Raw genomic sequence first — 23,671 nt, forward strand, 5'->3', positions numbered from 1 at the left:
CATATCACTATCAGTCTCACAATTTAAAAAATGTCTACTGTAGAGAGGTTTCCACACTCTTATAACGAATGTTTTGTTCCCCTCTCCAACCAATGTGTCAACTCACACCTTTACTTTAAGGAACTCGTTTCCCTGTTCTCATATATCAAATTCAAAACTCCTAAATTTTACCTTCGAAACTTAAAATACGCTCTCATTTTCCTCTTTCTCATCTCGTTTGTTTGTCTTTGTCACTCTTCGATTGCTAGCTCGTTGCACTCGTCAATGCATCTCAATAGTATAAGCTATAATGATGAAAAAAAAAATGAATAGAGTAACCAAATTATAACTAAATCAAAAAAGAAAATTTTAATTCAAGGCGTCTTAATAAAATGTTAATAATTTTTAAAGTAGATTCAAGCGATGAACGACCTCAAATTTGTTGAAAAATGAGGAGTAAGTTTCAAGGAACTCGAGATGAAACCAAATATTCGCGGTTCCTTTAATACCTAATCGAACCATTTTTTAAATCTTGCAACGTTTAAAAATATTTTTGTCTTTAAATTAGAGGGGACCGTAAGGGCATTATCGAATTAAAAGTGGGTCGACGTTATAGTTTGACAACTAACCCACTATCTATATTATATATAATAAATTAATAGGTCAACTTTTCATCCAATAAATAATTTAGTCTATACGTTTTTGTTTATAACTATTTAAAATATTAATCGATGACCTTAGGCCAAATTAATTCTTATCTTATCTTAAAAAAAAAGTTATTTTTATTAAATTTGTTAGAAACAAGAAAATAAAAACTAAAATGTTACGAATCAAAATTTTAAAATTAATGAAATTTTTTTAGTTCAGTGAAGTAGAGTATTCAACCTCTTGATATTTTTGTCGAGAGTACATACTTTTATAATAGCTCAAGTCTATCGCTAGTAGATATTTTATACTTTGACCCATTACGTATTACTATCAATCTCACGATTTTTAAACGCGTCTACTATGAAAAGGGTTTAGTCCTATTCCGACCAGTGTCTCGCACCACGATTTTTAAAAATATATTATTTGTTTTTTTTTTTATCTGTAATGCATTGTTATCAGCCTCACGATTTTAAAACGTGTTTACTAATAAAAGATTTTAGAAGTCAAAATAAGAAAGAAAGGACGAAAAGAAAGAGAAAAAGGGTGAGAGTTGGGGGAGTGCAGTGATAGTGTTGGCAGAGTCGGCATGTCGATTATTCATCATGTAGCAGTCTGATTGAAACGACACGTCGTCATTACATAGTTATTATGATATGAATAGACATTGACAAAGAAAATAAGAAAGGAGTTCGTCAAAAGGTTTGAGTCCATTCCAATTCTCACGCCGGCTTCCCTTTAATTGCCGCTATAATTGATGATCGACTGTTCATTATTATTATTATTATTATTTTAATTTATAGTTTGAAAATCTACAAACAATAATGCAAAAACAAAATTAAAATCAATTCCCATTCCAAAACAGCTTGAGTTGACCCAAAATTTCCCTTCATTTTCCTTACAAATTAATTCCCACTGTTCTTTTGAATTCAACCCATATCATCAAATTCTGCGTGTGAATGAACAGTTCATCCCCTAAGATGGAATTAAATATAAAAGGAAGAAATTTTAATTTTGATTGTTTGTTTGTTTGTTTGTTTTGTTGGTGATGAGCGTATTAATTCGCTTCTTCCAGACTCCGTTTCTTTTACTTTCACTGTTTTTTTTTTGGTGATGCCTTTTCCTTTTCCTCCAAATCATTACAAGCCAGTTGTCCAATTAGACCCATCAACGATGAAGATCATCCCACTGCCCTCATCTCAACGGTGTTCGATGGATACCCATTTAGCTTTTCAGCGAAGATCCGATTCGAACCCGGTTTAAGGGCTTTGAATTTGGCGTTTGGGGAGTTGGGATTGAATTGAAATCGCATTTCAATATCTGGGTTTGATTAGTTTTTGACTCTCACTTTACTTTTCTTCTCTTGTTCTTCGTGTTCTTCGTGTTCTTGTTGTTGTTCTTCTTCTTCTTTTGCGTTTCCTTTACTGTTTTTTGTCTCTATGGTTTCCTCTATTGCAAACCAAGCTTCCTTTCCAGCTTGCAGAGAGGACCCTTTGTACTTGACGCTTTGCCTTACAATACCCACCAACCATTTTCATCCACCTCTTCTTTTCTGACCCTTTAAAATCCTCTCCAATTATCTTATTCAATCCTCTCCAAACATTTTTGTTTTTGTCTCCTCTTCTCCTCCTCCTCCTCCTCCTCTTCCATCTTCTATTGCCCCACTATCCCTACTTCTTCATTACTCCTTTTCTGCTCTCTCTTTTTGGGGCTCTGGATTTCTTGTTGGGTTTCAGTTCTTTCAGACAACATTTTGGCATATCCCCCCATGCTTTCCGCCTCTCCATTGCCTCAACACGATTCCCTTTGCTTCCCTTTCTGGGTCATGGAGGAACACCCAAATCTGGGTCCATAAGGTAAATCCCTCCTCTCTTGTTTCGTTGTTTCAGAAATTAGGTTTCCCCAAATGGGATTTTGTTTCATTTTCTGCTTAGTTCTCTTTGCTATACAACTGATGACATATAGCTATGTTCAAGGAAATGATGTTCTTAGTTTACTTTTGAAATGTATAAAGAAAGTACTGATGTATGGTCGTTTCTCTATTGCTAGGTTCTTAATTCTTAACTCATACATGAATTTCCAGATGGGGATGTGTTGAAACTTGTTAGGAGGAGGTTGAACTTGAAGTTCCCTTTGGTGTTTTAGCATACAATCCATCGGTAATGGCGTCCGGGAACTCGTTGAATGATCATTTATCTAAGAAGACTTCATTTTGGGGCTTGTCATTGTGGGTTTTGATATGCATTTGCATTGGTGCATTCATAGTTTTGATTCTTGGTTTGTTATCCATCTGGATCCTGTTTCGAAAAAAATCTAAAAGATCCATGGACAAGCTCCCCATTTCCCAGATACCTAATTTTTCAAAAGATATCAGGATAGATCAGGTTGGGACTCAAATTCCCAATGATCACCCTGAAAATAGGCTTCTTTCTGTTGATGTCAAAAGAAATCTTGAACATTCTGAAGTTATGGCTGTCACGAAATCGAGTGAACCTGATAACAATAGCCAATGTAGTTCCACTTATCAACACGAAAAACTTGGCAATTCACAATCTGGGGAAGAAGGAAGCTCTGGAAATGCTCGGAAGCAGGCTTCGAGGTCGCATGGTGGATATGGAGGAATTGTGCCACCGTCTCCTCTCGTTGGCTTGCCAGAAATTTCGCATCTTGGGTGGGGTCACTGGTTCACTCTCAGGGATCTAGAGCTTGCTACGAATCGTTTTTCGACTGAGAATATTCTTGGGGAAGGAGGATATGGAGTTGTGTATAAGGGCAGACTCATCAATGGCACTGAGGTTGCAGTGAAAAAACTTCTCAATAATCTGTAAGGATTTACTGGTCATCGAACCGTGTTGTTTTCTAAGGTAGTGTTTTCGGAAAACGTCTTTATGATTTGAAATGCATTTAGGGGTCAGGCTGAGAAAGAATTTAGAGTTGAAGTGGAAGCTATTGGCCATGTTCGACATAAGAATCTCGTCCGACTGCTCGGTTATTGCATAGAAGGAGTTCATAGGTACCAAAGAATTCATCATCAACTTTATGAACCCTTTTTCGGTCTCATAAAGTTGCTTTCACGAGTCGTATTTTAACGTTCCATTTTGTCTATGTTTTCTGAAATTTGATTGTTTCTCTGAAAAGGCTGCTAGAACTTGTCTTTACCTGTTATATTCATGTAGGATGCTAGTATATGAGTATGTGAACAATGGTAATCTAGAACAGTGGCTACACGGAGCCATGAGCCAACACGGCACGTTTACTTGGGAGGCTCGCATGAGGGTGCTTCTTGGCACGGCTAAGGCGTAAGTCTTCAAACGAGAGCGGAGTTTCGAGTTGATTTCTTCTAAAGTGCTGAGATGCAAATATATTAACTTTGTGCAGGCTTGCCTATTTACACGAAGCAATCGAGCCGAAAGTTGTTCATAGAGATATCAAATCGAGCAACATTTTGATTGATGATGAGTTCAATGCCAAAGTTTCTGATTTTGGATTGGCCAAACTCTTGGGCTCTGGAGAGAGTCACATCACAACTAGAGTTATGGGAACATTTGGGTATGACTGATAGTTTGTTTCATTCGATTGTACCATCTGAAACGACGATTCCTAATAGAGTTCGTGTTTTTTAAATCTTAGGTATGTGGCACCAGAATATGCAAATACGGGCTTGTTGAATGAAAAGAGTGACATTTATAGCTTTGGCGTTCTCCTGCTAGAAGCAATTACCGGGAGGGACCCTGTGGACTATGCTCGTCCTTCTAATGAGGTATCTATTATTATTTGATCTGTTTTGTGAGATCTCACATCGGTTGGAGAGGAGAACGGAACATTTTTTATAAGGGTGTGGAAACCTTTCCCTAGTAGATGCGTTTTAAAAACATTGAGGGAAACCTCGAAAGGGAAAGCTCAAAGAGAACAATATCTGCTAGCAGTTGGTTGTTACATGTTTTTACTATATCCTAACTTGATTAGTTGTACATGTCCTTGTCAATGCGTAATCACTCGGTTTGTTTGAGACTTGTCTCGCACCCTTATACCCACCTTCATCATTTTTACGAGCCCATATCCTTGCTTTTCGGTTGATCTCTAGTTCTAATCGAAGTAGCTTTTCTGGCTATATTTTTTGCTATCCCACTCATTTCATAAAGTATTTTACCTGGTTTAACAATAGCTACCACCATTTGATCGTAAAATATCAATCGCTTGTTGAAGAACATTGTGAATGGCGTCTTTGTTAGGTTAATCTCGTCGAGTGGCTAAAGATGATGGTAGCAACAAGGAGAGCAGAGGAAGTTGTGGACATGAACCTTGAGACCAAGCCAACAACTCGTGCTTTAAAACGTGCCCTTCTTGTCGCACTTCGGTGTATCGATCCAGAATCAATCAAGAGACCCAAGATGAGTCAAGTTGTACGAATGCTCGAAGCCGACGAATTTCCACTGCACGAGGTATCATCAAACTCAATATCAAAGTGTCATTTGTGTAGACTTCAAGAATTTCAGTGATGTTAGGATTTTTGTTGGAAAAGTTCATATTTTACATGTAACTGTGCAGGATAGAAGGAACCGAAAAAGCCGATCAATAAGCTTGGAGATCGAGTCGATGAAAGAAATATCAGGTTCAGAGGCGACGGGTGGGCCATCGGAGAGCCATAAATCAGAGAGAAACCATGGATAGAACTGAGCATAGTAAATTATATTTGTAAAGAGAAGTTTGAATTGATGGTGGTGTGGAGGTTCTGGTGTTTGTTGTGAAGAGTGGTGTAAAGGGGAGAGGAGGGCGGAAGACAAGACAAAAGGGGTCTGAGAGGGACAGAGAGAAGAAGGGGTTGAAAGAGATTGTACAGGCTTGTCTGAAGGACCACCGGACATGGCCATGCCCGACCTGCCTTCTCTTTACTTTTACATCATTGTAATTTCTTTTTCTCCTTTTTGGGCATTGTTCTCTGCATGCTCACCCTTACTCAACTCCTTAAGGTTTTCTTTGTCCGTTCCCCGTGTTTCGAATATCATTATACAACGATTGATGTCCATAAGCATCGATAGATCTTCGTTGGCACGAGGTCATGACTTTCGGAGACGAAGAAAGTGAGGTCATGCCTTTGTTGAGCATCATTGGGAATCAAAAGCAAGAAACGAAAAGTCTCCATTTGCCATTGGTTAGGGTACCTATGTTTCTTCCTCTCTTCGTAGAAGTGAACTCTATACCCTCCTTGTAACGACCCATGTCCAGGATCTATCTTCTCCTTGTAACAACCCATGTCCAAGATCTATCCCCTGCTTATAACGACCCCATGTCCAAGATCTATCCCCTCCTTATAACGACCCCATGTCCAGGTTTCTTCCTCCCTTCGTAGGAGTGAAGTCTATCCCCTCCTTGTAACGACCCATGTCCAGAATTCAATATCCAGATTTGACACCTGATGACTTCGACATTCTCTTACATCTTCTACCTGCAAAATGGTTACCTACGTTCCTTCCTCTCTTCATAAGAGTGAAGTCTATCCCCACATAACAACACGAGTCCATCTATCATGTTTTGTCCTCTTTCACATATATTTCATGAAAAAATTTAGTAGGTCACCCAACATAAAATTGCTTCAAGTAAAGCACGCTTAACCATAAAGTCCTATACTAGAGTTACTGAAAAGTAAAGTGCACTTTGTTGGTATTGGTAGTAACTTTCATTTCCTTTGAGCCTCTCTTCATCTTATCCTTAGAATCGCTCTCATTGGAATATGACTTCGGTTCATTCATATACTTCTCGTTTATTTTTTAATGTTATATTAAAATTGCAACTCGTTATAATTATTATGAATTGAAGTATAATGGAAAGATTGAAAAGAAACAAAAATAAATCTTGGGATTCACAAAAATATGTGTTGCAGAATCGGCCAGTGACCAATGTTTGAATTCCAAGCTGTCCAAACTTTGACTTTTTTGTTCTTTTTGCTGTCGAATTAATCCAACGGTTGTTGGTTTGTGATTAGCTTAGTCAACATTTAATCAACATGCTTCTACTTTATTCAATTATGAAATTCAAATCAAATTAATTCAAATTTTAATATCCCATTTATGATTTCATTATTATCTATTTTCTGTTTACCATATGCTATCATTTCTTTTACTTCTCAATACTAAATATTTAATACTCTCACTTATTATTTCCATATAAAAATTAAATTCTTCCAAATTTTTACTTTTATTTTTTTTATATATGCATCTCCTATATACGTATAGATGCACAAATCCGACGTGCACCTACGTTAACTCGAACAATCACGTCTCATCGACATCAATTAATGATATACGAAGCTATCTTATATACAAGTAAAAACTAGAGATATCCATGGCGCAGGTGCAAGGACGAGAAAACTTGACTTTCCCATCCCATCTCGGCCGCCTATTTTTTTTTCCAATTCCCACTAAATTCTCCATTTATTTTTGTGGGGATCACGGGAAAGATTCCGATCATTATTCTTTAAAAATAGTTATTTTAAAGTTTTCATTTTTCAATATAATAGTTAATAATATATTCAAATATATTTATATTAAGCAGAACTGAGACTGGGACGAAGAATATAATTACGTCTCTAGCCCCATTTATCTAATTAGAACAAATATTTCCCACAATCTCTCTCATTTCCCGTCTAGACGAGGAATCTCCGAGATAGATTCCTGCGGATAAAGTAGACATTTCTCGTAAAAACCCTAATTTTCAATTCAAAAAGATATGTTACTAAAATAAAATAAAAATGAAAAACTAATCCACCCACCTACCTAACAGTGGGCTTTACTACAAGGTTTGATATTTTTAGTTTTTTTTTTTTTTTAATTAATCCAAATAATTACTCAACCCTTTCCCATTGCTCATGCATGATATATAATCACAAATAATAATAAAAATAAATAAATAAATAAATAAATAAAAATAAAAATAATATATAGTTCTTCACTCAGTTCATAAATTAAAGAGTATTAGGTGTAATACACTAAGCTTATAAACTCATAAATATTTCAAGAAATTAATAATAATCTCATGGGTTTTGCTTTGGATTTACCAGATCTTCCAGCACCCCATACCCAGGAACCTCGTAGTATTGTTGCTGCACATCCACCCCTCCATAGAACTCGCCGGACAAGATTCTCGCCGGAATCAACGACGGTGAAGCCGACGGCGGATAAACTCCGGCCACATTGTGCCCTCGAAGTGTAATCGGACAGTAGTGGTTATGTTTCCCTTCGTACGTTGTTACAACAAAACATGGATCTTCTGATGATCTTTCTACTCTCTTTTTCACACTGCAATTTTGACTCGTGCATTTATAATAACTTCTGCAACCCCACGAAAATCCGAGTTCAAATTCGATTTAGATCATATCGGAATTAGAAGAATCACAAACCCTTTCGACGGAAATTAAAAAAACGAAGCATTTCAAAAGTTTAGAGATTAAAATAGAACACAAAAAACTACAAAAGACAAACATTTTTAGGGTTATGAAATCAAACCATGAAAATTTACCATGAGATTTGGTTTTTTTACATTAATTTTGTACAAAAATGGGATAGAAACATAGAGATCTAAGAGATATATTTACCAAAGATTAGAACTTTAAGAAACCCTTTTACCCTAATGGGGGTTTGAGGTAAAAAAGTGAAGAAATTTGAGAGAAAAACATTGGAAAAGGCCTTTCCACGCCAAAAAAAAAAACTAAGCATTTCAAAAGTTTAGAGATTAAAATAGAACACAAATGAATCATGAAACTACAAAATACAAACATTTTTAGGGTTATGAAATCAAACCATAAAAATTTACCACGAGATTTGGTTTTTTTACACTAATTTTGTACAAAAATGGGATAGAAACATAGAGATCTAAGTGATATATTTACCAAAGATTAGAACTTTAAGAAACCCTTTTACCCTAATTGGGGGTTGAGGTAAAAAAGTGAAGAAATTTGAGAGAAAAACCTTGGAAAAGGGCTGTTTTTGACAGCTTTTTGCCCATATTTTCTCCATCTATACCCATCTTCAAGGTTATCAATTTCAGATTTGGTCAAGAACGCAAATCTTGGCCCTTTTTCTCTTTTCTCCTTCTTTTTTCGTCCATCCCTGTTCAATTCAATTCAATCAAACCAAACCCTAGTAGCAATTCAACCAAAAAAAAAAAAAACCCATATAATCAAACACCTACAATTTCACCTCCCCACTCTTGGCTGAATCGCTACCACCGGCGGCGGCCTCGACCGATGAACACGTAGTCGAGGAATTCGGCGTTGATGGATGCTCGCCGATCGCCACCGACTCTCCGAGACCCAACGACTTCTTCAAAGCATCATTGATTGGAGAAATAGCTTCCGATGACGAGCACGATATGTCGATGTCGGTAGAGAGGAAGTTGTTGTAGTCATATAAGAAATCAGAGTAAAACCCCACATTAGAAGGATCAAAAGCTTCAAAATTTGGGTAATAAGGATCCTTCTCATGATCTTCATTATTTGACATTGAAAAAACAAAGGAACCAGAAGAGCTGTGGGAATAGAAGCTACAAAGATAACCCTCAATTTGCTTCTTCTTTCTTTCTTTTGGGTGTATGTAAAAAAGTGAACTTTACCTTAAATTTTCATAAAATTATTTTTTTTTTTTAAATATCTATCTATACATTAAATATCGTCACGATGACCACCGATATTTGGCTAATTAAGTGGAAGATTTTAAGATAAGTCGTAATCGATATAAGAATATGGTTTAGAGGTCAAAAATTTGTGGTTTTTACAATACTAAATTATGAGAGTTAGGCAGAGATGTGTCACTGACATTTCACTGTGTCATTTACCTATAATGCAGGAAGACGTCCATGAGATTCTTTCTTTGTTTCTTTTTTAAGTTAACTTATTTTTCAAGAAAAATAATAAATAATTTAATTTATTATTATTATTATTATTATTTTGAAGTATATGGTTTGTAAACTATAGAATATACGAAATTAATAATTCTAACTGTTCCTCTGTCACGCTTATGAATTGGACTATGATCCAATTTCATCATTTGTGAATCTTTAGGCCTGCAACTCTATTACCTTTTTTTTTTTTGTTTTTTCGTTCTTGAGTTCATGTATGTAAGCGTGTCGTAGATAATGTTTGTCCAAGATGTAACAGCTCAAGTTAACAGATATTGTCCTTTTTGGATTCTTCCTTTCGGACTACCTTTCAAGGGTTTTAAAACGTGCTAGGGAGAGGTTTCCACACCCATATAGAAGAATGTTTCGTTCTCATTTGCAACCCATGTGGAATCTCACACACGGGAACAACTCAACGGACTTTGTAGCTTAGATCAAGGCCGTTATAGTTAATAAGTATAATTATTTTACGAAAAAACATAAAGGAAAGGGAAGAAAAGTTATGAAAATGGTGCATGGTGCGTGCACTATACATCTTTTCACTCTTACAACGGCATTCATTTAAGGCAATGAAATGATTAAAGAATTGTGTACTATAAAATAAGACCAAATTTTGATATGACATGCAAAACCCGCCTCATATGCAATTGAAGCGATGAAATGATATCGACCCTATCTCAAATGTAATGCAACACGCTAAAATCTAACGAGTATACGAGTAAAACTGTAATAGTCCAAGCCCACTACTAGTAGATATTATTCGCTTTGGCCCATCACGTGTCACCGTCAAACCTCATGGTTTAAAAACGAGTATATTAAGGAGAGATTTCCACACCCTTATAAATAATGCTTAATTCCCCTCTCCAACCGACGTAGGATCTCACAATCCATACTCTTTGAGGGTCTAACGTCCTCACTGACACACTGCCCAATGTCTAGCTCTCATACCATTTGTAACAACCAAAGTTCACTGTTAGCCACTTTGGATCGTTTCATTTCACTATCAGTCTCGTAGTTTTATTAGGGAGAGGTTTGAGACGGTAGAATGATCATCATGAAATATAATGAAAGAATCATATATAATAATAATAATAATGTGTCCAATCTGATTGATATTGATGGAATAATTATTATAAAAAAAAAAAAAAAAAAAAAAAAATCCCACATGGCATGTGACCATACAAAATCAATGAACCCAGCTGGGGAAGAGCTTGACATTATTGACTTATAATTTTGTCTACTTTTAAAATTACAATTTTATTATTTCAATATGAATTTTATTTTCCTTTTTATATGTAAAAAATAAAAATAAAACTGTTGTTTCTTGCCACAATTTTAGTCAATCGGGGGCAGTTATAAGTTAGGTCTCTTAATTTTAATTTAATTCATATTTTTAAGGGAATATTTTGAATGTTTAAGGATAAATAATAAGAATAATAATAACATAATTAAATATATATATTAATGTGAGTGGAAATTTCAAAGTCAAAGAGATGCAGTCTTCCAAAGAAAAACAGCCTCCAACCACTAAAGTGGGGTTTTTTATTTTTGTTTTTAATTTTTAATACACCAAAGGAATCTTTATAATTTAAATGTGTTGATGGGTGTGACCCCAAGACATTATATTTCATGTCAGAACCTTATAACAATTCATAATTAATTAAATAATATAAAGTTTGATAATCAAAACACCACTTTATTCAACCAGCTGACTATTTTTCGATATTAACGACCTCAAAAGTCAACATTTCTCTTTTACACATAATGTTTTAGAATTTCAAATTAAATTTATGACATAGAACAGTGTGGTGTGGCGATGATCTAGAATAGACATCTGTGTTATTATTATAATTTTTAATTTATTTTTAGAAAATATTAAAATAATATTATAATTAAAAAAAAAAAAAAATAGGGGTGGAAAAAATGAGTTAGGTTGGATGTGATAATGATTTAGGAGGGTGTCAATATCACCTGTTATGTAGTAGGGTTAAAAATTAATAATCGTGTAATGTAGGGAGTTTTTTGCAAATTGTTGTACTTTTGAGGGGTGCGGCGGCAAAAAGAATATAAATTGGGGGAGAAATGGTGTTGGATGGAATATTGGGCTTAAGTCTTGTTCCACGTCGTTTCATGTGGGCCCATTTATTAATGCTGCTTCCCAGTCCAACCGACGTGTCACTGCCAACGCCAACCCAACGTTATCAAATATTGTCTATTTTAATTCGTTACATTAAACCCGTTTATTAGACAGAGATTTTTACACCCATATAAAAAATACTTTATTTTCCTCTCGGAATCTCAAAAGGTATATCGGTAGTTAATATGCCTCGTTTTATCGGCCGTTATTTTTTAGAATTATTTGAAAACATCACTTAAAAAAAAAAAAAAATTATGGGCTTAGAGGCCCAAATGCAAGGTACAAATAGTTTGGACCAATATCGTATGTGGGCTTTCTATTTATCGTAAGAATTAGATCATAAATGTCCACTCATGACTTTATTTTGGACTTCTTTAAACGGCCTCATACCAATAGAGATAATATTAGTTGATTATATGATCATTCTCTAAATTAGTCAACGTGGGATTTTCATCCCACACATTTAATATATGATAATAGAAAAATAAATAATATATTTATGGGTTATATTAATATGCGAAAAAAAAAATAGAACTTCAACAGCTTTAAAATGAGTGCAATCTTGAACCCAATGGGTCAAAAGTGAGAAAAAAAAAATTGGAATCCCACTTTTATTTTTCTCAAAATATTGCTTCTCACACTTCCTTTTTCCCTTTTTATTTTAATTTTTATTTTAATTTTATATTATTAGTAAGGAGTATAAATATTCTCTGTATTGAATTATTGGTAATTTCACTTGAAAATTTAAGCCTGGTTCAAATTAAATTTTAAAATATTTGACTTGAGTTTATGTGGGTCAAAATGGTAGGTATTTCAGCAATAATTAATAATAATAATAAACGAGTAGAAATTAATAAAGTGGGAAGAGTATATAATTAAATGGGAATTAATTGAATATTTTAATTTAATTGAAAAGGGTGGAATTGGATAAATCTGATAAAGACAAAGTATTTAGACCATATGACCATAGTTTATCACTTTTCAATATGTTAATTAAAGTGAAAATGTCACCATCTCCCTAACCACACTCCACATGAATATTATTAATAATTATTATATGAAAAAAAAAAAAACATAATAAATAAAATTAAATATTAGAAAAATAGTAGGCTGGATTTGAAGTGCCTTCAGAAGAGGTGGATGCACGGAAACATTTGCCCTCCCTTCCTTTTCTTTGCTTTTACTTTTTATTTTTTAATCTTTTTCCTTTTTCTTTTTTTCTTTTTTTACCATTTTTTGGATTAACCCCGGATTAGAAGAAAAAGAAAAAGCAACAAATATCCACATCAGCAGCATCATTGCTTACATCACTTGCCACCTCACCCCAACATACCCAACATAAATTCCAAAATAATCTGCCATTTTCCAGTCTTTTATTAATTAATTAATTTATTTATTTATCTTCCATTGGCTGCGCTTTGGAACCATCCACTCCCATATTTAATAAAATCTTTACTGTCATTTCAAATGTTCGCTCGGCGCATCAAGTTCCCACTCACAAATCGCGTTCACTTCTTCTTCGTCTCTCTGTGTCTCAATCTCAGAGACACCCACCTCTACAACTCCGACCACCACCACCTTCCGATCATCGGCGGAGGAAACAGAGAGGGTCTCTGCGAATGGATGGGGGTTTCACTTGTACCACTCTAATCCTGTTCCTGTTCCTCTTCATTCACTGTCTTTTCCCAGGTCAGAACTCTAATAAGCTCATCTTCTTTTCATGTTTTCTTCAATCAATGAATCCATTAAAGTAGTTCTTGTTCTTCTGTCCTGTTCTTGGATCTTTTCTTTTATGCTTTTCATGTTGTCGACTTCAATTTTGAATGCCTAAAAATGGGTTTGTTGTTTTGTTTGTACCCTTTTCCCNTCTTGCCACAATTTTAGTCAATCGGGGGCAGTTATAAGTTAGGTCTCTTAATTTTAATTTAATTCATATTTTTAAGGGAATATTTTGAATGTTTAAGGATAAATAATAAGAATAATAATAACATAATTAAATATATATATTAATGTGAGTGGAAATTTCAAAGTCAAAGAGATGCAGTCTTCCAAAGAAAAACAGCCTCCAACCACTAAAGTGGGGTTTTTTATTTTTGTTTTTAATTTTTAATACACCAAAGGAATCTTTATAATTTAAATGTGTTGATGGGTGTGACCCCAAGACATTATATTTCATGTCAGAACCTTATAACAATTCATAATTAATTAAATAATATAAAGTTTGATAATCAAAACACCACTTTATTCAACCAGCTGACTATTTTTCGATATTAACGACCTCAAAAGTCAACATTTCTCTTTTACACATAATGTTTTAGAATTTCAAATTAAATTTATGACATAGAACAGTGTGGTGTGGCGATGATCTAGAATAGACATCTGTGTTATTATTATAATTTTTAATTTATTTTTAGAAAATATTAAAATAATATTATAATTAAAAAAAAAAAAAAATAGGGGTGGAAAAAATGAGTTAGGTTGGATGTGATAATGATTTAGGAGGGTGTCAATATCACCTGTTATGTAGTAGGGTTAAAAATTAATAATCGTGTAATGTAGGGAGTTTTTTGCAAATTGTTGTACTTTTGAGGGGTGCGGCGGCAAAAAGAATATAAATTGGGGGAGAAATGGTGTTGGATGGAATATTGGGCTTAAGTCTTGTTCCACGTCGTTTCATGTGGGCCCATTTATTAATGCTGCTTCCCAGTCCAACCGACGTGTCACTGCCAACGCCAACCCAACGTTATCAAATATTGTCTATTTTAATTCGTTACATTAAACCCGTTTATTAGACAGAGATTTTTACACCCATATAAAAAATACTTTATTTTCCTCTCGGAATCTCAAAAGGTATATCGGTAGTTAATATGCCTCGTTTTATCGGCCGTTATTTTTTAGAATTATTTGAAAACATCACTTAAAAAAAAAAAAAAATTATGGGCTTAGAGGCCCAAATGCAAGGTACAAATAGTTTGGACCAATATCGTATGTGGGCTTTCTATTTATCGTAAGAATTAGATCATAAATGTCCACTCATGACTTTATTTTGGACTTCTTTAAACGGCCTCATACCAATAGAGATAATATTAGTTGATTATATGATCATTCTCTAAATTAGTCAACGTGGGATTTTCATCCCACACATTTAATATATGATAATAGAAAAATAAATAATATATTTATGGGTTATATTAATATGCGAAAAAAAAAATAGAACTTCAACAGCTTTAAAATGAGTGCAATCTTGAACCCAATGGGTCAAAAGTGAGAAAAAAAAAATTGGAATCCCACTTTTATTTTTCTCAAAATATTGCTTCTCACACTTCCTTTTTCCCTTTTTATTTTAATTTTTATTTTAATTTTATATTATTAGTAAGGAGTATAAATATTCTCTGTATTGAATTATTGGTAATTTCACTTGAAAATTTAAGCCTGGTTCAAATTAAATTTTAAAATATTTGACTTGAGTTTATGTGGGTCAAAATGGTAGGTATTTCAGCAATAATTAATAATAATAATAAACGAGTAGAAATTAATAAAGTGGGAAGAGTATATAATTAAATGGGAATTAATTGAATATTTTAATTTAATTGAAAAGGGTGGAATTGGATAAATCTGATAAAGACAAAGTATTTAGACCATATGACCATAGTTTATCACTTTTCAATATGTTAATTAAAGTGAAAATGTCACCATCTCCCTAACCACACTCCACATGAATATTATTAATAATTATTATATGAAAAAAAAAAAAACATAATAAATAAAATTAAATATTAGAAAAATAGTAGGCTGGATTTGAAGTGCCTTCAGAAGAGGTGGATGCACGGAAACATTTGCCCTCCCTTCCTTTTCTTTGCTTTTACTTTTTATTTTTTAATCTTTTTCCTTTTTCTTTTTTTCTTTTTTTACCATTTTTTGGATTAACCCCGGATTAGAAGAAAAAGAAAAAGCAACAAATATCCACATCAGCAGCATCATTGCTTACATCACTTGCCACCTCACCCCAACATACCCAACATAAATTCCAAAATAATCTGCCATTTTCCAGTCTTTTATTAATTAATTAATTTATTTATTTATCTTCCATTGGCTGCGCTTTGGAACCATCCACTCCCATATTTAATAAAATCTTTACTGTCATTTCAAATGTTCGCTCGGCGCATCAAGTTCCCACTCACAAATCGCGTTCACTTCTTCTTCGTCTCTCTGTGTCTCAATCTCAGAGACACCCACCTCTACAACTCCGACCACCACCACCTTCCGATCATCGGCGGAGGAAACAGAGAGGGTCTCTGCGAATGGATGGGGGTTTCACTTGTACCACTCTAATCCTGTTCCTGTTCCTCTTCATTCACTGTCTTTTCCCAGGTCAGAACTCTAATAAGCTCATCTTCTTTTCATGTTTTCTTCAATCAATGAATCCATTAAAGTAGTTCTTGTTCTTCTGTCCTGTTCTTGGATCTTTTCTTTTATGCTTTTCATGTTGTCGACTTCAATTTTGAATGCCTAAAAATGGGTTTGTTGTTTTGTTTGTACCCTTTTCCCCTAAATGGAAACCAGGTTCATCAAGCGCAGATCCCACGCAAAAACAGGGCAAATACAGAGCAGCCTCTTCGACCCATCAAAAGGACATCACCACCCCAATAACCACCGTCCCAACAATCAACATCCCCACTACTTCCAACCCCGATTCCGTCTCCCCGACCATCACAACCCCAAGCTTTACCCCTGCAACCACCGCCACCGGTGGCTCCAGCTGGTGCATTGCCAGTCTCGGCGCATCGCAGGCAGTCTTGCAACTAGCTCTGGACTACGCTTGCGGCATGGGCGGCGCCGATTGCTCCGCGATTCAAACCGGTGGAAGCTGCTACAACCCAAATTCAGTTCGAGATCATGCTTCTTACGCCTTCAATAGCTATTATCAGAAAAACCCACTTCCGAATAGCTGTAATTTTGGAGGCACTGCCGTGATCACCAGTACTAATCCCAGTAAGCTATCTTTATCGCTTTCGATAATTAGGGTTTTGGTTAGGTGAGTAATAATTGTGTTTTTTAATGTTGTCACAGGCAGTGGCTCGTGCGAGTACCCATCAACAAGGTGAGCCCTCTGCAACCAGTTTGATCAATAAATTTTTGAAATGAAATTAAAATGTTAGTTGAAATTGGATTTATTTGCATTTGCATTTACAGCACGAGTTCATCGATTCTCAACACTACAAATTCAAGCGGCTCCACCGTGTTCGGCGCTTCTCCTTCCGGCCCCTCCACCTCCTCGTCGGCACCCAAATACTCCTCCTCCGCCCTCTTCCTTCTTCTTATTGCTTTCTAGAAACTTCTGCAATTTCTCAACGATTTTTGTAAAGTAATATTGGGCCGGAATATCTTTATAGAGAATAGTCTGATGCATCTCTGGAGGCCCAAGAACGGTGTGCTTAATGGGCTTTGACAAGCCCATTTGAAATTCGTGGTTATGTGGGCCCTACAATCGTCAAACGGAAGCAAAGCCGAAGCGGAAGCCAGGTATATTCCTTCATCGGACCTTTTTATCTTTTTTCGCCACCACGCAAGGGGAAGGGCAAATGCGTCAATTCACCTTCTCTTGGGCCTTTACGTCACTCTTACACTACTATATTCTTCCTCCCATTTTATATAATAATAATAATAAATAAATAAATAAATAAATAAATAATTGTAGAAGTCAAAGGAACCTAGACAGAATTTGTATATTAATTATTTAATCTTAGCTTACCTAATTTCATTAAATAAAATCCCCAACTGATTCCATATATACATTTCTAGCATGTAACGGCCACTTGGGTTAATAAACTGACCAATTGTTATAAATAGTATGTCATTAATTCAGTCAAAAATAATAAAAAGAAAGATTAATTAATAATTAATAATTGGTGGGACCCACGTCAATTTCTATTATTTATTTTTTAATAAGGGAAATTTAAGATTTTTTTATTTTTATTATTTATTTTTATTGGTGATATCCAATGGTTGCCATTTATAGCACTATAATGATTGCTGAGTGGAATATCCACAATAAGGCCAAAAAAATTGTAAATATATTTATAATTCTATGTTTTTAATAATATTATTTTATTTGTTTATTTAATATATATTATTTTTATTTCCAATGTTTTCATTGGGAAATCTTCCACTCGCCATGATTGTCTCCTGCCTTCCCTTTACACAACAAACCCATATGAAAGAAGCTTTCCAAAAGCCTTTTGGGCTGTTTAAATAATAAGTACAATCATTGAAATATGTTATTTATATTTTATTTTTGATAAATAGTTTTTAATATTATAAATTTAATTACTATGCCCATAAACACGTTGGATGAAACGTCGACGTTTGGAGTTAGGTGTTGCACCTGCCTGGCTTCTATCTACTCATACCTCTTCAACATCTTTGTTAATAAAAATATATATATTTAATAATGCAAAATTGTCCTAATTAACCGACACGTGTTAAGTAATAAAATTAAAAAAAAGTCTTAATTTAATAAATAATTTTGCTGGGTCGTGGGAGTACGGAAAGTGTATGACAGCTGAACGTCCAAAGTGGACCCTCAAGGGAGGACTGGGCAATGACAACGCTGGAGAAATTGAACACGTGTCAGTATGACGTGGCAATATTCGGAACCTCCCTTCTCACACACAATTAAAAAAGAGGCCATTCTTCCCGAAATAGCCTCACATTCTCCTCATATTACCATCTTACCCTTCCCTTTCCTTTTCCCCCCCTTTTTAACATGCATGGTGCGTGCCTTTCGTTACCAAATAATAATTTTAATAAATAAATAAATAAATTCAAATTTATCATTTATGTAAAAAAAATATATTTATTCCTTACAGAGTTATAATACTATATTATTATTTTAAAAAATTATTATTTTTCTAAATTAATTTTTTTTTAAAAAAAAGAAAAAGAAAAAAAAGGCAGCCTCCATAATCACTCCTAAATTTATTACTCTCTATATCTCCGGATATTCCTCCCATTTCCTCTCTGGACTTTTCTCTCTCTAGATTTTTTCTCTCTCTTTCCGCCATTTTTTTGTCGGTGCGGTGCAGATCCTGGAGCTTCCATTTCGTCGGTGGATATCGACTTATCTCGCCGCTCTAATTGTAAAGGGAAATTGAGATTGAGGGGTTTTGTTTTGTTGTCTTTCCTTTTTTATAATTTGGAATTGGATTTGTTTGGGATTACGAGGCGGTGGAATTTGGAAGATAATTGTTGTTTTTCTAGATCTGTATATTGACTATTTTATGTAGACTGTTATAGAACTTATAGAAATCTAGTTGTCATTGGTGTTCTTTGTGCAAAAATAGAAGGGGATTATTGGGTTTTGGTTTGATGGAGGATCGGGGACGGGCGATGGAAAAAGTGCGCTGCTCTGTTTGTCATCCGGTAGGTATGCCGGCAACAGACGCACAAATGTGGCTGAGTTTTTGAGAACCAATCGGATTCTGCTTGGTTTTATTGACTTTTTTTTAAGAACTCTTGAAGCTGTTCTTGCTTGAGAATCTGGAGTTTTCCCCCCATTTTGCCCAGAATGCAGCAAGATCAAGGCAAAAAGGTGAATCTCTCTCTTGAATACCTGATTAATGAAATCCTTTGTGTTTCTTGCTACAAGAAGGCTTTGATTTTCGGTTTTTGCAAGATTTCCAGATTCTGCCAGAAGGATGAACTTTAGTTACTTATTTATTCATCTTTATACATGCGATCTGTTTAGTTTGGGATGAAATTGAATTTTTCCTTCTTGTGGGTGTTCTTCTCTAATCAGTTTATGCAACAGAATTCGACCGAAATGGAGTTTTTCTCTGATTATGGCGATGCCAGTAGATACAAAATTCAGGAAGTAATCGGGAAAGGAAGCTATGGGGTTGTGTGTTCTGCTATTGACACACGCACTGGCGACAAGGTTGCAATAAAGAAGATACACAATATTTTTGAGCATATATCTGATGCTGTTAGAATTCTTCGTGAGATTAAGCTGCTTAGACTTCTTCGCCATCCTGATATTGTTGAAATTAAACATGTTATGCTGCCACCTTCACGGAGGGATTTCAAAGATATCTACGTTGTTTTTGAGCTGATGGAATCAGATCTTCACCAAGTTATTAAAGCTAATGATGATCTTACTCGAGAACATTACCAGTTTTTCCTTTACCAACTTCTTCGTGCATTAAAATATATCCATACAGGTTCTGAGCTTTGATTTGTTTTGGTACTTCACTGTGTGGGCTGGCTCAGTGTTGTTATTATCTTGTTTTGATCTTACAGCCTTAAGCTAATTGCTTTCATCTTCTTTAGGCGCATCTGACTCAAAGCTTCATTTTGCAGCTAATGTCTACCATCGAGATTTAAAACCAAAGAATATATTAGCAAATTCAAATTGTAAACTTAAAATATGTGATTTTGGATTGGCAAGAGTTGCGTTCAGTGACACGCCAACGACAATTTTCTGGACGGTATGTCAGAGATTTACCATGCTTTGGAAAGAATTTAGTTTGGCCAATACTCATTTGTGTAAAATTAATGGTGTTTCTTGTGTTCTTGGTTTGAATGATAAAACCTTAAGCATTTTGTATTTGATGATAACGTAGGATTATGTTGCTACTAGATGGTACCGGGCGCCCGAGCTCTGTGGTTCATTTTTCTCTAAGGTATGCTTCTTCTAGAGTTTCTTTTCAGTTACTTACTAGACGAGACTGTCACTTGCTCAGGTGCTGTATATAGAATACTAGATATTGCAAATGATTTGTGAAACGTGAGACCACTATCCAATGCTTTTCTTGATATATGTTCAAATTTTATTACCGATGACTTCGTTTCTCGGTCTTTAATCTTTTGACTTCTTTTTCCTGAGTGAACTCATTACTTGCTGGTTGAATACAGTATACACCTGCAATTGATATATGGAGCATTGGCTGCATATTTGCTGAAGTCTTAATGGGGAAGCCACTTTTTCCTGGTAAAAACGTTGTTCACCAGCTTGATTTGATGACAGATCTCCTTGGAACTCCTTCACTAGATACAATCTCCAGGGTAGGAAAATTCTTCAATTCCCACATTATGCTCTACAAGATTCCTTGGTTTTGAATCCATTCACGAATCTAGCAATGTTCTGTAGTTAACAAGGTTCTTCTGTTGATGAATGTAGGTACGCAATGACAAGGCTAGAAGATATTTAACTACTATGAGGAAAAAACAGCCAGTGCCATTTGCTCAAAAGTTTCCTAACGCAGATCCTTTAGCACTGAGACTTCTAGAAAGGTTGCTTGCTTTCGATCCAAAAGATAGGCCGACTGCTGAAGAGGTCTTGCATTTTCCTATAAAATCTTTACTCTATTTTGAATATGCTTATTTGAAAAGTGCGTTTTATATATGGTTATATTGGGGAAAGTTGAAACGTTTGCCTCGGTCTTTCGTGTCAGGCACTGGCTGATCCATACTTCAAGGGATTGGCAAAAATTGAGAGGGAACCTTCCTGCCAGCCAATCTCAAAGATGGAATTTGAATTTGAGAGGCGGAGGGTCGCAAAAGAAGACATTCAAGAGCTAATCTTCCGGGAGATACTAGAATATCACCCTCAGCTACTAAAAGATTACATGAATGGGACTGAGAGGACAAATTTTCTATATCCAAGGTTGTGATTATCATCATCATAATATAATTATATTATCCTCTAGATTTCTTCTTATTATTTATTGTGCATATATGTGCAGTGCTGTCGACCAATTTAGAAAGCAGTTTGCACATCTGGAGGAAAATGGTGGTAAAAGTGCGCCGGTTATTCCTCTTGACAGGAAGCATGTATCCCTTCCAAGGTAAATATGATTCTTTCATCTCAAGAGAATTTTGTGCTTTTTGCTTCCTTGTCGGTAGAAAATAAGTATAATACCTTTGATGCTGTTAGAAATAATCTTAATCCATTGGCTAGTATGGCAAATTCAGAATCTGTGCATTTCTATGGATCATGTGTCCTATAGCGAACATAAAATCGAAATACCAAATGAACACCACACTGGGGTGAGTGATGGATCTCAACAACTATCATCCTGAACACATGCCATCTCAGATTTTTGTGGTACATGGTTTGTAATAGCCCAAGCCCATCGCTAGCAGATATTATCCTCTTTGGGCTTTCCCTTTCAGACTTCCCTCAAGGTTTTTAAAACTCATCAGCTAGAAATTAGTTTCCACACCCTTATAAAGTATGCTTCATTCTCCTTCCTAACCGATGTGAGATTTTACCATCCACCCCCTAGCACTCGTCCTCCCTGGCAATCGTTACCTGCTCCAATCGATGTGGGACCCTCCAATCAACCTCTTTTCGGGCCCCAACGTCCTTGTAACAGTCCAAGCTCACCGCTAGTAGATATTGTCTGCTTTGACCCGTTACGGATCACCGTTAGCATCACGGTTTTAAAACGCGTCTGCTAGGGAGAGGTTTCCCCACACTTATAAAGAATGCTTTGTTCTTCTCCCCAACTGATACGAGAACTTCTCCCCAACTGATACGAGAACTTACATGAACTTACATGGTTGATCTTTTACTGCATTATTGTTTTGTATCATTCAATTATGATGTGATACATGGGATGTCTGATATAACCAGGTCAACAGTTGTACACTTGAACCCGGTCTACTCTAAGAACCTAATAAATAATGTACCCCTTCAAGATGTGAAGATCTCCGAAGAGTCATACCGAAAGAATTCCCGAGATGGTGAAGGACGGCTAACAAATATATCAAGGACCATGCAGGCACCACAGAAAATCCCGATTGGTACTTGTGCAACTTTTCTTATCTTTACATGTTTGACCATTCAAATATCAGATTTACCGATTCCTCGACCGTGTTTCACTTCAGCAGCTAAGCCTGGAAGAGTGGTTGGACCAGTAATAGCAGATGAGAATGGGAGGGTAGTGAAGGAACCATATGATCCAAGAACGTTGATCAGAGGAGCCATTCTTCCTCCTACATATCACTACCAAAAACCCATTGCTGGAAATCAAGAAAGATCTGCAGCAGAAACAAAACTGGATATTTCATTAAGAGCCACTAAGCAAGCATCCCAGTGTGGCATGGCTTCCAAATTAGGATCAGATATAGCCATCAGCATCGACTCGAACCCTTTTTACATGACACGAGCAGGAGTGAACAAGGTCGAACTCAAGGACCAAATATCCATCGACACAAACTTTCTGCAGGCCAAGGCTGCCCAATACAGTGGTCTGGGTGCAGCAACGGCCACCACCACATCGGTCGCTCACAGAAAGGTGATTGCTGGTCAGTATAGCATGACGAAGATGTACTAGTAAGTAAGTAAATGTTGGTCACAGTGAGAGATGCTCCTCCAAGTACTCCTTCCTGGTTCAGATAGAAAAAGGCATTTGATGATAGAAGAAGAAGTGAGAGGAGAGGAGAGGAGGGTGGCCGTCAGCTCGGCTGGTTTGTGTGTAAGAATAGATGGAAGAGAGGTTAGTGGGCTCTCAAGAAATTAGATTTATGAGGCTATATTTAAATGCACAGTTAGCTTGTAATAAGAAACTGTACATTAGGAAAATGCAAAAAACAACTATACTATAATACCTCGGCCCTTCAAAGCCGGAAGTGAAACCTTATTATATAAACCCCAATACAGAAACAAATTTGTCATTGATGTCTGATTCTATGAATTCATGTCCTGTTTCATTCTTAGCATTCTTAGCATAGCGTCTGTGTTTGTTTTGGCCAATTACGTATCGCTCTTGAACTGTGTTCGTGGCTGATTTGGTTCATTACGCATTGTTATCAGCCTCACAATTTTTTATAACGTGTCTGTTAGGGAGAGGTTTTCGTACCCTTCTACGAAATGGTTCGTTGTCGGTCTGTGTTCGATCCATTCTGATATGGGCCGGGTGTTCGATCCATTCTGATATGGGCCGGGCAAATAAACAGCTCTGGCTCATCAATGTAATTGGGCCGTATTCATGAGCCCAAATAAAGATTCTTTTT

General features: G+C 35.6%; 4 protein-coding genes across 8 annotated transcripts; 3 read left to right on the forward strand and 1 right to left on the reverse strand.

Annotated features, from left to right (window-relative positions):
• The first annotated feature begins 1,682 nt into the window (after positions 1-1,682).
• On the forward strand, positions 1,683-5,662 carry LOC111777834 (probable receptor-like protein kinase At2g42960). The gene is made up of 8 exons (XM_023657557.1): positions 1,683-2,480; positions 2,674-3,448; positions 3,533-3,637; positions 3,801-3,923; positions 4,003-4,173; positions 4,255-4,384; positions 4,857-5,066; positions 5,173-5,662. Exons 2-8 carry the CDS (start codon positions 2,787-2,789, stop codon positions 5,293-5,295), a joined length of 1,524 nt encoding a protein of 507 aa, XP_023513325.1. The 5' UTR covers positions 1,683-2,480; positions 2,674-2,786; the 3' UTR covers positions 5,296-5,662.
• A 1,992-nt stretch (positions 5,663-7,654) lies between these two features.
• LOC111777073 (probable WRKY transcription factor 48) lies at positions 7,655-9,122 on the reverse strand. Its single transcript, XM_023656510.1, has 3 exons — positions 8,812-9,122; positions 8,589-8,729; positions 7,655-7,952 (listed from the first exon to the last, which is right to left on the reverse strand). The coding sequence occupies exons 1-3, from the start codon at positions 9,120-9,122 to the stop codon at positions 7,655-7,657; spliced, it is 750 nt and encodes a 249-aa protein (XP_023512278.1).
• Positions 9,123-15,742: 6,620 nt separating this feature from the next.
• LOC111777651 (major pollen allergen Ole e 10) lies at positions 15,743-17,062 on the forward strand. The gene is made up of 4 exons (XM_023657347.1): positions 15,743-16,024; positions 16,217-16,645; positions 16,724-16,754; positions 16,847-17,062. Exons 1-4 carry the CDS (start codon positions 15,955-15,957, stop codon positions 16,983-16,985), a joined length of 669 nt encoding a protein of 222 aa, XP_023513115.1. The 5' UTR covers positions 15,743-15,954; the 3' UTR covers positions 16,986-17,062.
• A 1,577-nt stretch (positions 17,063-18,639) lies between these two features.
• On the forward strand, positions 18,640-23,341 carry LOC111776996 (mitogen-activated protein kinase 20). Of its 5 annotated transcripts, none has more exons than XM_023656426.1 (10): positions 18,641-19,244; positions 19,452-19,872; positions 20,012-20,139; positions 20,275-20,334; positions 20,567-20,716; positions 20,832-20,987; positions 21,106-21,317; positions 21,397-21,498; positions 22,290-22,459; positions 22,544-23,341. In XM_023656426.1, exons 1-10 carry the CDS (start codon positions 19,221-19,223, stop codon positions 22,990-22,992), a joined length of 1,872 nt encoding a protein of 623 aa, XP_023512194.1. In that variant the 5' UTR covers positions 18,641-19,220; the 3' UTR covers positions 22,993-23,341. The 5 variants fall into 5 exon arrangements, with proteins under 5 accessions (XP_023512198.1, XP_023512194.1, XP_023512195.1 ...); XM_023656427.1 differs by having other exon boundaries at positions 22,547-23,341; XM_023656428.1 differs by having other exon boundaries at positions 19,464-19,872.
• Positions 23,342-23,671: the final 330 nt, after the last annotated feature.

Source organism: Cucurbita pepo, chromosome LG16, assembly GCF_002806865.2.
Source record: "Cucurbita pepo subsp. pepo cultivar mu-cu-16 chromosome LG16, ASM280686v2, whole genome shotgun sequence".
Lineage (NCBI taxonomy): Eukaryota > Viridiplantae > Streptophyta > Magnoliopsida > Cucurbitales > Cucurbitaceae > Cucurbita > Cucurbita pepo.

Coding starts and splice junctions, on each gene's coding strand:
- LOC111777834 (XM_023657557.1), top strand. CDS start 2,787: ATGGCGTCCGGGAACTCGTTGAATGATCATTTATCTAAGAAGACTTCA. Junction 3,924..4,002: donor CTTCTTGGCACGGCTAAGGC/GTAAGTCTTCAA, acceptor AACTTTGTGCAG/GCTTGCCTATTTACACGAAG. Junction 4,385..4,856: donor ATGCTCGTCCTTCTAATGAG/GTATCTATTATT, acceptor CGTCTTTGTTAG/GTTAATCTCGTCGAGTGGCT.
- LOC111777073 (XM_023656510.1), bottom strand. CDS start 9,122: ATGTCAAATAATGAAGATCATGAGAAGGATCCTTATTACCCAAATTTT. Junction 8,730..8,811: donor AAGAGTGGGGAGGTGAAATT/GTAGGTGTTTGA, acceptor TGAATTGAACAG/GGATGGACGAAAAAAGAAGG. Junction 7,953..8,588: donor AAAAACAGCCCTTTTCCAAG/GTTTTTCTCTCA, acceptor GTGGGGTTGCAG/AAGTTATTATAAATGCACGA.
- LOC111777651 (XM_023657347.1), top strand. CDS start 15,955: ATGGATGGGGGTTTCACTTGTACCACTCTAATCCTGTTCCTGTTCCTC. Junction 16,025..16,216: donor CATTCACTGTCTTTTCCCAG/GTCAGAACTCTA, acceptor AATGGAAACCAG/GTTCATCAAGCGCAGATCCC. Junction 16,755..16,846: donor TGCGAGTACCCATCAACAAG/GTGAGCCCTCTG, acceptor TTGCATTTACAG/CACGAGTTCATCGATTCTCA.
- LOC111776996 (XM_023656426.1), top strand. CDS start 19,221: ATGCAGCAAGATCAAGGCAAAAAG. Junction 19,245..19,451: donor AGCAAGATCAAGGCAAAAAG/GTGAATCTCTCT, acceptor TTCTCTAATCAG/TTTATGCAACAGAATTCGAC. Junction 22,460..22,543: donor ACCACAGAAAATCCCGATTG/GTACTTGTGCAA, acceptor GTTTCACTTCAG/CAGCTAAGCCTGGAAGAGTG.